Here is a 13,177-nt window from a genome sequence, read left to right on the forward strand (position 1 = left end):
ACAGCAAGCTGTATTGGACCCTATTGGTTCTACTGGGAAAAATTTGTAATCTGTTGTTCTCAGTTTTATTTTAGTGGTTTGGTGGGTGACCGTTTATATACGTTGGATTGTGAACGGAAGGGTGATCTTAGGATGAGGTGATGAGATATTGAGATATGGACGGTGGAAGATGGTCATGTAGTGTTAGTAGAATGGGTGATGTTTTAGCGAATATCGAAGTGTTGAAAACAAATCTGAGACATTGTTTTTGGTGATCAAAGAAGTATTCAATGTGGTTTATCCAATTTTTAACTTTTCAGCAGTTTGTTTGATTATTTACCGGTGGCTGTTCACGGTTGCCCCTACTTGTTGTTATCTAGCGACTGATTTTGTCATGGTTGTTCTCATCTGGCTCCGCATTACCTATTTGTTTTTATTTGGATATGTACTTATTTGCTTTTATCTGGCTCCGCACTAAAATTAAAGAAAACATCCAAACAAATTCGGTGCAAATTTGCAGCAAGTTTAAACAGCAATTGCAAATTCAGTGTTTAATCCATTTTGAGAGCACCATCAACATGGTATCGTTTATCACATGAATGATAATGTAGTGAGAGATTAATCAAATTATAGAAAACACGTAACTTGTTTGTCTTTAATTACGGGATGTGTTTACTAATTTTCCCGTGCAAACAAATTTAACCCTTTTAAGGATTTAGGCATCCGGACACGCGTCATATCACATATGTGAGCAAGTTGGCGCACCGTAACAAAAATGTAAATTTGGGTTTGGATCCCACTTCCACCAAAGTTGATTGGCAGATAGCATATTCTAGTGCTATTTATTGAGATCTCTTGGCCTCATCAAATAAAGGCATGTCCAATAATGAAGTGAATGTGAAGCAACCAAAAAAAAGGAGATAACAGGTCCATCTCTGAGATGAATCAGTCATAACTACTAATACCCCTTTCAAGCACTCATATTTCCCTCCCTGTCAAAGCAAACCTCCTATCAAAATCTTTTGCATACCATACTCAAAACTTCGAGTTCAAGGTTTGCAAATTCGGACCTACTGCCACTCCCACCTAACTTAACTCTAATAAAATCCCATTTCTCATTCTTCCCCAAGATATCAAAACCTCTCTTCAATTTCATTCATTCTCATTTTTTACAATCAAATATATCCTAAGATGAAGAACCACATTTTCTTGATCTCCGCAGTCCTTCTTGTCCAAGTTATTGCAATTGCAGCTCAACCAGCTGCAGCACCAGCGCCAGCAGGTCCAACAAACATTACGAAAATCCTCGAAAAAGCTGGTCAATATACTACGTTAATCCGTTTACTGAAGAGTACTCAAGTAGGAGACCAAATCAATACTCAACTTAACAATTCAAACCAAGGTTTAACTATGTTCGCTCCACCGGATAATGCATTTTCAAATCTCAAATCCGGTACTCTAAATTCTCTCACTGATCAAGAAAAAGTTGAGGTCATTCAGTTTCATATCGTGCCATCGTTTCTTTCGGTTTCGAATTTCCAGACAGTTAGTAATCCGTTAAGAACTCAAGCTGGAGATGCCAATAACGGTCAGTTCCCATTGAATGTTACAACGGCAGGAAACCAAGTTAATATTACGACTGGTGTGGTTGATACTACGATTGCTAATACAATTTATAGTGATAATACGTTGGCTGTTTACCAAATTGATAAGGTTCTTCTTCCATTGGATTTGTTTGGTCCTCCTGCACCCGCTGCTGCTCCTAAGCCGCAAAAGGGTTCCGCTCCAAATTCTAAAGACAAATCTGCGGCAGATTCTTCTCCAAGTGACGATGATTCTTCAGATGCAATGGGTCTTGCTTGTCATGGGGTATTGTCATTTTTTGTTGCGGCTGTAATTGTTGCTTTCTCTTTGTAACCTCAACAGAGATCTGGCTGCATTTGTAATTGTGTGAACGGTGACCTGCTTGAGGTTGGCAGGGATCCGGCATAGCGGTAACGATTCATTATACAGTGTGGATGTGGTAAATTAGAAGTGTTTACGATTTAAACTGGTGCTGTTTTGGAATAAAACTTGGACCTAGTATTATTTTTTCTCTAATGAATTGTTGTTTGTACGAGGTGGTGGAGATTCTTAATGTGGAGTATTTTTGGAGTAAAGTTGTAAGAATTTTTTTTTTGTTTTTTTTTGTATGCAGCTAAATTGAATTATATTTTTTTTGTTTGTATGAAGCTAAATTGAATAAAACTCGATTGTTGCTTAGAAAATCAGATAGTTTGCGTTACAATCAAATGCGACCCATTTTTTCTTCCTAAATAAATAGGAAGAACACCTCTATTACACAGGTAGGTGGTGTCTAAACACAATAGTTTTGTGGGCTAAGTTGCATTTAATTGAAGTATTCGGAGCTAAACAGATTTAATAAAAATCCTAAACTATCTCCCTTCCAAGTGTTTTTGATGTCATAAATAAAGGTTACAACAGACTGTCGTATTTGCATCCCAGATAATATATATTCTATTTTTCAAAATGAGAGCAAAAATTCTAAAGTTTATAGTTACATGATTGTTCCCAAAATCTGTACTGATAGCATATTTATGTTTCTTGTTTTAATATACATTCCTCTGACTAGCATCAAAGTAAATTTTGGATCACTTTGGAAGGTAATTTTATGACCACTCCTCTCCGTTGCCCACCGGATAATTGCTTCTGCCCCTTTTAGTTCTAGTTCTTCAATTATACTACAGTTTTCAACATCAACATTATATCCTGCAAAATCAACACAAGTTAACCCTATTCTCGAAGAAGTTATGGGATTCATTATAGCCAAGGCTCCGTTGATTGTGTAACTTAACTGGTTATGTGTTATGCCATTGTCATATCCAATTATCTTTGGACAATCATCATGCATAGAATTATAGTATAAAGTCTATAAAATTGAGTAATCTGGATTATTTATATTTTTAATACTATTAATGTATCTGACTATATTATTAGTTGTTGCTGCACTGTCTTGTTTCTGTTTTCTAATACCCAATTGCATCCATCTTTCCAGATATGCCATGTGGTTATACTGGAATATGCAGATCATTCTAAAGCAAAGCCTCCCCTGTTTGTATTAGTAAACCAAGCATTTAGCCAATCATGAAATTCAATGTTACCTTCTATAACATAATCCAAACTAAAGTTTAAGTGCATTCATACTTGTTTTGAGAAGTTGCGTTGCATAAATAAATGTGTAAGAGATTCCCCTCCCATGTTACAAAGAGTACACGTAGTATTTAATATCAGGGGTAATTGCAGCCACTCTCATACTATTGGAAAGTATAAAGTGAGCTGCTTTCCAGCCAAAGATCTTCACAGATGGAGGAATCTTTATCTTCCAGATTTGGTTCCACTCTTTATGTTCATCTCCTGTTGAGTTAATTTTTTTGTAAAGAGATTTTACTGTAAAATTTCCTTTAGAAGTCGGGGTCCGTTGAGCCTTATCATCCACCTCTTGAATAGGAATGCTAATATTTAGAATGTAATTGACATTAGATTTCTCAAAACACTCTTCCAGAATGTTTATGTCCCATAATTTATTGTTGTTCATGAATTGACTTACCGTGTTTATGTTATGAGCTCCATTAACAGTCCTAATTATTGGTGACTTTACTTCTGGTATCCAATAGTCATCCCATATACTAAAATTAACTTCATTTCATATTATCCAAAGCCTGTGCTTTTTTATTTGCTCAACCCTAATGTGCATTCCTTTCCATATCCAGCTGTCTCTTCTTTTCGACTTCGTGTTTATATGCAAGATATCATTATTTGAATGGTATTTAGATTTTAAGATAGTGCCACAAAGGGATTGGGGACTTTCTTTTAATTTCCATCCCATCTTAGCCAGCACTGCAAGGTTAAAGTTTTCAATATTTTGAAAACCAAGATCACCTTCAGTTAAGGGTTTACAGATCATTGTCCAAGATATAAGACAGATCCCTTTTTTTTCCCTTTTCATTTTTTCCATGCTCGCCTTTTCCCCACCAGTAGTTTCTTTGAAGATTGGTTACAAATTTACAGATTTTTTTAGGAATTCTAAAACAATTCATTTGGTATACACAAAGAGAAGAGGTTACAGTTTAATCATTACTGATTTTCCTGCGACCCATTAAAGCCACCAATTTTACCATCAAGTGGGACCCCTTGAAGCCACCAATTTACTTCTTCCTCTGATGGAACCTCTAAACCACCGTTTAATAAGATGAGTTAGTACCTCTAAAACACCGTTTATTGTTAGAGCATAGCTCGGTTGAACCCACTAGCGTTGGTATGTCATGTTAGTTGTCAATTTTAGTTGCCAAAATGCATTCTTGATTTAGCATACTAAAGATAGTTTCGGACTAGATTAGGTCTAAGAAGTTGAATCGAAGCTATCCTTAAAGGGTGAAGATTGAAGACTACAAGAAGACATCAACAAGTACTTCATCAACAAAGGTATGTGATTGATTTCATTTGGATTCTTGTTCGATTCTACTTTTCTAATCTATCGAGATAAATGCTCACTCTATGGAACAATTCCTATGACGGTAAATGTACAGTTTTGTATATATACTTGAGGTTATTTGATTCATGACTTTGGTGACAATAACCTTTATCCTTATAAAGTATCTTATGTTATAGTGAATGAGATTACGAATTCAACGAGCCAAGAATCACTCAATTCCGAGTTATAACGATGAACTATGAGTGATTTAGTAGGAAACATTCCATGGACTGTTTGTAACAGTTCACGGGCTTGGGCCCAATTACGTGACTAAAAGGCATTTTTGGTCAAGTTGGTGATGTTTCCTTATCTAGGCAAGATGGCTATTAATCCAAACATATTTGATTACCATATTAAAGTGTTTGTGATAACTTTAAATTCCTGCCTAAGTTAAAATGTGTTATTCACATAAATACAATTTTGCTAATTAATTATTTTGGCAAGAGTTGTAACTTAGGAAAGATTCCCAAAATTAGGAGAGTCTTGAAAAAGGAAAATAGCTTTTCTTAGTTTTCAAGCTATGTTTCACTATAAATAAGGGTTCATGAGTGCTACACGTTTTTCATCCCCTTTGGAAAATTGGTGTAAGCTTCATAGGTTGTTTTCCATGTCTTCTGTTCTTCGTGAACAAGCATGAGATAAAAGTCTTTGTTTTGGGGATCACAAAGACGAGTTGAATTTGATCTTCGTGATTGATTATACAACTTGTAATCTACGTTTTTCACCTCTTGTCTATTCTAAGGTTTTCTCTTCTGATATAAAACCATTCAAGAGTTGTTGATTATAAACCCTAGGTTTTGATAGATTTCAGTTTCCTATCGTATACCAACACTTGTTAGTCGAAATCGGAAGTTAGAAAGAAAACTTCGATTAAGGTGTCTCATAAAAATCCTTTTGAAGTTTTAAACAAGATATCTCTAGATTTATTCTAGTTGTTCTTTTGGTAGAATAATTAGGTTTCTCTTCCTTTATTGAAGAGTATAATAATCCCTAATCTACAAGTTTGTTTTGATATTATTTTTACCTAGTAATTGTTTTTATCAAAACAAACACAAGATTTCCAAAACCTTGATTCATATCTAAAGGGAAATCAGACCGGTGTTTTGTGCAAACAAAATATCGAATCGTATCAATCGCGTTGTTATTTCTTTTAAAGAGAGCCTTGGGTTCTGCTAGAAGATTTACGAGAAGAATTCCTAAAGACAATTGGTTTTGTGCTAGGAGTTTTATAAGTGCTGAAGAAGGTATTACATCTAGTCCGAATAGGTAGTAGGAAATTGGTGTAACGCTTATTATCAGTGTTTGTTTATTCTGGACTAGCTCCTGGGGTTTTTCTGCATTTGTGGTTTCCTCGTTAACAAAATTTCTGGTGTCTGTGTTATTTCTTTTCCGCATTATATTGTTATTGATTGACACTTGGATATTGGTCTTTGGTACCATCCAAGTTTATCTCTCTTGTATTTAATCGAGACTCGCAGTTTGCTTGAGTAAGATTTAAATCGAGAGATAGAGATTTAAACTCTTTGATATACTTTTCTGTTGATTGAGTCTAACTGTCTAGTTGATTCTCTAGAAAGTATATTGGAGTTTGTCCATACAAATTACTAAGGGAAATATTGGGCGTGGTTGTTAGACCCCCGCTTTTTCAATTGATATCAGAGCAGGCAAACACACTAAGACCTTATAAATCTGTGTTTGAAGCAATCTGATTGTTATGGACAGAAGTGGTGTCTCTATAAACGTATCGCCAGTCTTCGATGGCACGAACTATTTATGGTGGAAAATTTCTATGCGTTCGTTTATACAAGCGCGAGATTTTAAATCATGGGTTCGTATTGTTAATGGCTATGATCCTCCATCAGTTACGGTAGACGGTGTAACTGTCGAAAAGGATATTGGTGATTATAATGATCTTGAGATTCTTGCTACAAAGCAAAATTCTGAAGGATTAAATGCTATCATCCATGCCATTAACCCAGATCTTCAGCACCACGTTACTACGTGTAATAAGTCTAAAAATGCTTGGGATATCTTAGAAACCGTATTTTAAGGGAATGCCGCAGAGCAAGAAGCGAGGCTTCAAAACCTGGCATATGACTGGGAAAACCTTCGCATGTCTGATGATCAAACCTTTGATGATTTTAACCAAAGACTTTGTCAAATAGTTAACGCCTCCTATTCATTAGGAAGAACTATTCTAGAGTATGATATTGTGTGCAAAATTCCCAGGTCTCTACCATCAAGATACGAGTCAAAGAAACATGCCATTGAAGAAGCAAACGATCTTTATACACTCTCCAGAAGTAATCTTGCTGGAAAGTTAAAGATCTTTGATAATGAACGCGCATCTAGAAAAGAGGTGATTTCTCTAAGAAACATGCCCTGAACCTCTAAGGATAAATCTGGTTCGCCAGATACTAAGGGATGTTACTCCACGACAATTTAGAAAATTCTTGAGAGACAGGAAAAAGAGATTTTCTAAAGGTGTAACATATCCTAATGATGATGTACAATGCTATAACTGCCGTGGGTTCGGGCACTTGTCTTCAGTATGTCCTAACTGGAGCCATAGACAATCGGAATATGCAGCAGCTTTGCCTACTCTTGATGATGGACCTGAATTTTATAATCCCTAAGAGTACGCAAGCGAGGTTGCATTAGCTTCTGGAAAAATTATTTAGGATACTGATTCTGATTCTGATGAAGAAGTGTTCCATGAGGATCCAGTTTCTAATAATCTTCTTAAGGAATGTCATCGAAAACTCTTGGAATCTGAAAACACCATTTTCAGTGAGAAAGTTAAATATGACATACTTCGTAGTCGGAATAAAGACTTGCAAGACCAACTTTATTCTAGTGGTGCAAGAGATTATCTCAACGAAATACGAAAGCTTAAAGAAGAAATTGCAGATGGTCGTGATCGGGAAGTTATTCTTCAAGCAAAGCTAGATAACTTAGAGAACATTGAGATGAACTTGTTATTTGATTCGGAACGAGAAGGTCTCAAAGTTCAATATGAATCATCCAAGAATGATCTAGTTATTGGCCTGAGAAGGTCAAAAGTTTGGAAGAAGAAAACTCGAGCTTAAAAGAGAGTTTGTCTAGAAATAACAGCTCAGATAAATTAACCTCGATATTGGGAGCATGCAGAATTCATCGTGATACACGAGGATTGGGCTATGAAGGAATAGACGCTCCTAGTATTTGCAAAGAGGTAAAATTTGTCAAAGCTAAAGATTCTTCTCAACCAAAACCTTCCACGGTTGACAAAAATAAAGTATCTCTATCAACTGCTGATAACGAAAAGAGGAAATCCTGTCAAGGTCCAAAGAAAGCACATACACATTCAGGTAACACTAAACATAACTTTTTCCATTCAACTAAACGTTGTTTTTACTGTGGAAAACCAGGTCACTTGCAAAGGAATTGCAGATTTCTTAAACGAGATAAATCCAGATCTGATTTTGTTGAGAAAACAAGATCTGATGTTCCAAACTAGAGAAAAACTGAGTCTCATAATATCAGTTCTTCTAGTATTCCCTCTAAGAAATTTCATAACTATTTTGGGGAGAAAAAAAATACGTTGCTCCAAAAACTACTCAGAAATGGGTACCAAATAAGATCAATAAAGCAACGAGTACTATTAAGAAGGATCTCCCAGACAAGAGTTCGACAAGGGATAACATCTTAAAAAGGTATGGAACAATTATTGAAAGTTTCAAGGAAGTTGTTAAATTCCTAGATATGCATGATTTTGTTTCGAATACCTATGGTGAGCAAGTTTTTCTTCACCTCAACACAACCTGATTGTGTTGGAAGTGCATCCTCACCAAGAAGCCCTAATGAATGCGGTGAGGATTGCAAAAGAATTGGGGCGCACATATTATGTTGGGTAATTTTTGAATATGTGGAACAATTTATTATTTCGAGCCGAGTTTATCTCGTCTATTTATTTCTCGAAATATGTGTTGGTAATCTTTCGCTTTAGCCAAGTTCATCTTTACCTAGTGACGAAAGTCATGTTATGTTTCAATCACTTTGAAAATTGCTCTGACGAAAAATGGTTTGTGAATAACAACTATATAACGTTCTCTGAGAATGTTTCAATGATCGAAATGAGAGTTTAGATTATATAACCATTGGAGGATATAAGCATTGTTGTGGAAACACATATATGTATAAGTCCTTATTCCTTGAACTGAATTTTGCGAACTTTGTTGATCAAGTGAACCGGAGTAGTGCGTGAGCTAAGTCCGCGAACTCAGTCCGCGAGCGAACCCAGTACGCGAACTGGCGAAGTTCTCAAACCCGAGAATTTCTGCTGGAGTTTGTAAACTCCATCCGGGAACTTAAGTCCACGAACTTGAGAAGGTTATATCCAAAAACGATGCTTGTGAACTTATTCATATTAACTAAGGAATGCAAATGCAAACCGTGGCTATAAAGTTCATGAACCGATTCGAGTGAATCAAATCGTTTTTGCTTCGATTGTGTCTTGTGTAGTTACATAAGATTTCCTTGCAATTGAACGACTCTCTAACTAGTTCATTTGAGTCATTTGAACTAGTTATGGTGAAGAATAATATGGTTAAATACCACGCGTATGACAGGTTGGAAGCAATAATCAAAGTCACTGGACGTTGGTTTTTATTGTCAAATAAACTTTTTCATACACTTATGGTAATCATTCTTGGTGTAAATCCTTGTTGAAAAGGTTATTCTTCCTTGTAAGCATATCAATTCTTGTTTATACAAGTTTATATCTTAGAAAAGATGATCACAATACTAGATCTTCATGATTACATATTATGTATTGTTACCATGAGATAGTTCTAATTTTTTAGTAACACGATCTCATGAGAGACTCTCAATGATTGGTTCTTTAATCATATCTCCTTGTAGGATTTCTAAAATCCAATGTATAAATCCTTCTCTAAAGAGTAAGGTCACTCTTGTTGTTCTTTAAGGAATGACAGTTTATGGGGGAGAGTTCTTAAATGAACTTGTGCTTAATTGCTATATCTTTGAGGGGAGAAGCGGTTATGGAACATATAGGGGTTATCTTGTATCTTTATAAACTCCTTGATGAAGTCACTAAGTTTCGACTCTGTGATATCGTCTAAAAAAAGTGGATATGTTTCTTTCTTTTGGTCATGAAGTGTCCCCGTGAAAATTTCATGATGATCCCACTAGTTTTCGTACCTTTGTCAATTTTTATTGACAAAAAGGGAGAGAACTAATGTGTAGTTCACACTAAAATACATATGGTTTACAGATCATTATGTAAGGGGGAGCGGTTTTCATGTTGAGATGGAGTATTGACTAAGGGGGAGTGATACATATCACCGTAGTATTATTGTCAAAGGTGTGATACAATGAAACTTTGATGATGTGTAATAATACTATGATGGATCTTCAACAAGTACAGGATGACCAAACGTAGAGTTGAAGAACCAAGGAAATCAAGCATGTAGGCTTTTAACTAGTACAATCCATATGTGAAAAAGTAGGGGTCTAACAACACCACCCAATATTTCTCTTACCAATCTGTATGGACAAACTCGAATATACTTTTAAGAGAATCAACAAGACTCAATCAATTAAAAGTATATCAACGAGTTTATATGTCTCTTATTGATTTGATTTACTCAAGCAAGAACTGCGAGTCTAATCAAATACAAGGAATAACTTAGATGGTACCAAAGACCAATATCCAAGGATCAATCAATGACAATCAACAACCAAAGGTTTGATTACTCGAATTGATGATCTAACGCACGACCTGTATTATTTCAATTATATAAACAAATATAATGCGGAAATAGAAATAACACAGACACCGGAAATTTTGTTAACGAGGAAACTGCAAATGCAGAAAAACCCCGGGACCTAGTCAGATTGAATACACACTGTATTAAGACGCTACAGACACTAGCCTACTCCAAGCTAACTTTGGACTGGACTGTAGTTGAACCCCAATCAGTCTCCCACTGATCCAAGGTACAGTTGTACTCCCTACGCCTCTGATCCCAGCAGGATACCGCGCACTTGATTCCCTTAGCTGATCTCACCCACAACTAAGAGTTGCTACGACCCAAAATCGCAGGCTTTGACAATAAACAAATCGGTCTCACACAGACAAGTCTATCAAAGGATAAATCTATTTCCTACAGATAAACCCATAAAAGTTTAGTTCCGTCTTTTGATAATAATCAAGGTTAACAGGAACCAATTGATAATCCGGTCTTATGTTCCCGAAGAACATCCTAGAGTTATCAATCACCTCACAAAAATCTTAATCGTATGGTAGCAAAACAAGATGTTGCGGAATCACAAACAATGAGACGAAGATGTTTGTGATTACTTTTTATATCTTTCCTATCAGAGATATCAATCTCAAGCCAATCAATCTGATTGTACTCGTACGATAGAAGATGCAAGATCAGATCACACAACTACGATAAAAGTAGTATCGGTCTGGCTTCACAATCCCAATGAAGTCTTTAAGTCGTTAACCTGGTTTTAGAAGAAGAAACCAAGGGTTAAAGGAGAAACGACTCTAGCATGCAAATTAGTATCACACGTAAGGTGTGGGGATTAGTTTTGCACAATACTAGATGTCTCCTTTATATAGTCTTTCAAATCAGGGTTTGCAATTAGGTTACCTTGGTAACAAAGCAATCAATATCCACCGTTAGATGAAACCTGATTTAGATTCAAGCTAATATTACTCAACCGTTAGATCAAAAACTTATCTTGTTATACACACTTGACAATGCACACTTCTAGGTTTGTTAACCGTACCCAAACGTATGCACTTATTGGTTCAACAATAGTTAACCAAATGGTTAGCCATATGAGCATTTCATATCAACCATGTTCTTTTTCACCATAACTAGTTCAAATACTTCAAATAAACTAGTTAGAGAGCTGTTCAATTGCAAGGAAATCTTATGTATTACACAAGACATAATTGAAGCAAAGATGATTTGATTCACTGGAATCGGTACATGAAATTTTTATAGACACGGTTTGCAAACTGCATTCCTTAGTCTTTTTAAGTTTAAGTTCAGAAATCATCTTCAGATATATAACCTTCTCAAGTTCGCAGACTAGGTTCGCGGACTTAAGTTACCGGGAAGAGTTTACAAACTCCACCAAAAATTCTCGGGTTTGAGAACTTCGCCGGTTCACGGACTTGGTTCGCGGACTGAGTTCGTGGACTTAGCTTCACGCAAATAGTTTGTCAACTCCAGCAGAAATTCTCGGGTTTGAGAACTTCGGCAATTCGCGGACTGAGTTCGCGGACTTGGCTCACGTCATTCTTCCGGTTTTCTTGATCAACAAAGTTCGCAAACTTTGGTTCAAGGAATAGGACTTATACATAAACGTGTTCCCACAACAATGCTTATGTCCACCATTGGTTATGTAATCTAAACTCTCATTTCAATCATCGAAAATTCTTAGAGGACGTTATATAGTTGTTACACCATTTCTCGTCAAAGCAATTTTCAAGATGATTGAAACATATCATGACTTTCGTCACATGGTAAAGATAAACTTGATCAATGCAAAAATCTTACCAACACATATTTCGAGATATAGGTAGGCGAGGTATACTCGGCTCGAAATATCAAACATGTATAATCTAAGTCTATATATATATCATACGATTTCTTGTCTCCAAGAGTAGGAGATAGAGTAGATAGACTTTTGAGTGACAGATAAGTTCAAGTCTTCACATACCTTTTTGTCGAGAAGTTCCACCGGTTCCTTGAGTAGTTCTTCTTCTTGTATGATGAATCGCCATGAAGTCCTTGAGCTCAACTATACTTTCTATCCTAGTCCAAGACTTAGATATAATAGGCTAGATATCAAGACTTATAGTTTTGATCACTAACATTGACAAACATGCTTGAGATAGAAACGCATGCGAGTTCGACCAAGCAATGCTCTAACAATCTCCCCCTTTGTCAATTTTAGTGACAAAACTATCAATACATATGAAATACAAAAAAGATAAAGAAACTTTAGTAGCTCCTATTCCACATGTCTAATCTTAACATTCCTCGAAATCTTCATCACTTCCAAGTAATCCAATGATCCCAAAATTTGTAAGTTTAGCATCACCGCTGTTGAAGATCCGTAGCTATAACAATGAGAAAACATAGTTCTCGATCATTGTTATACAGTGTCATAATATTATTACACAGTGTCAAAGTCCAATTGTATCACAACTTTAACAATAATACTATGGTGATATGTATCATCCTCCTTACTCAATACTCCATCACACATGGAAACCACTCCCCCTTACACAATGACCCGAAAACCATATGTATTTGTAGTGTGAACTACATATTAATTCTCCCCCTTTTTTGTCAATAAAATTTGAAAAGGTACAAGAACGGCATCATAATGAAATTTCCGAGAGAGACATTTCATGACACAAGGAAAAAATACATACCAACTAATTTAGATGCAATCATAAAGCCGAAGCTAAATGCATTCATCAAAGAGTTTAAAGATACAAGATAACCCCTCTAAAATTCCACAGCCGCACACTCCTCAAGATATGACCATTAAGCACAAGTTCAAAAGAACTCTCCCCCATTTGATGTCATTCCCGAAAGAACAACAAGAGCGACCTTAATTTCAAGAGAAAAG

The 13,177-nt window shown here is 35.9% G+C and overlaps 1 protein-coding gene across 1 annotated transcript; it reads left to right on the forward strand.

The window, feature by feature from the left end:
• Positions 1–1,088: 1,088 nt before the first annotated feature.
• On the forward strand, positions 1,089–2,246 carry LOC113322615 (fasciclin-like arabinogalactan protein 12). The gene has a single exon (XM_026570745.1). It carries the CDS (start codon positions 1,171–1,173, stop codon positions 1,894–1,896), a length of 726 nt encoding a protein of 241 aa, XP_026426530.1. The 5' UTR covers positions 1,089–1,170; the 3' UTR covers positions 1,897–2,246.
• Positions 2,247–13,177: the final 10,931 nt, after the last annotated feature.

This window comes from Papaver somniferum, chromosome 11 (assembly GCF_003573695.1).
Source record: "Papaver somniferum cultivar HN1 chromosome 11, ASM357369v1, whole genome shotgun sequence".
NCBI lineage: Eukaryota > Viridiplantae > Streptophyta > Magnoliopsida > Ranunculales > Papaveraceae > Papaver > Papaver somniferum.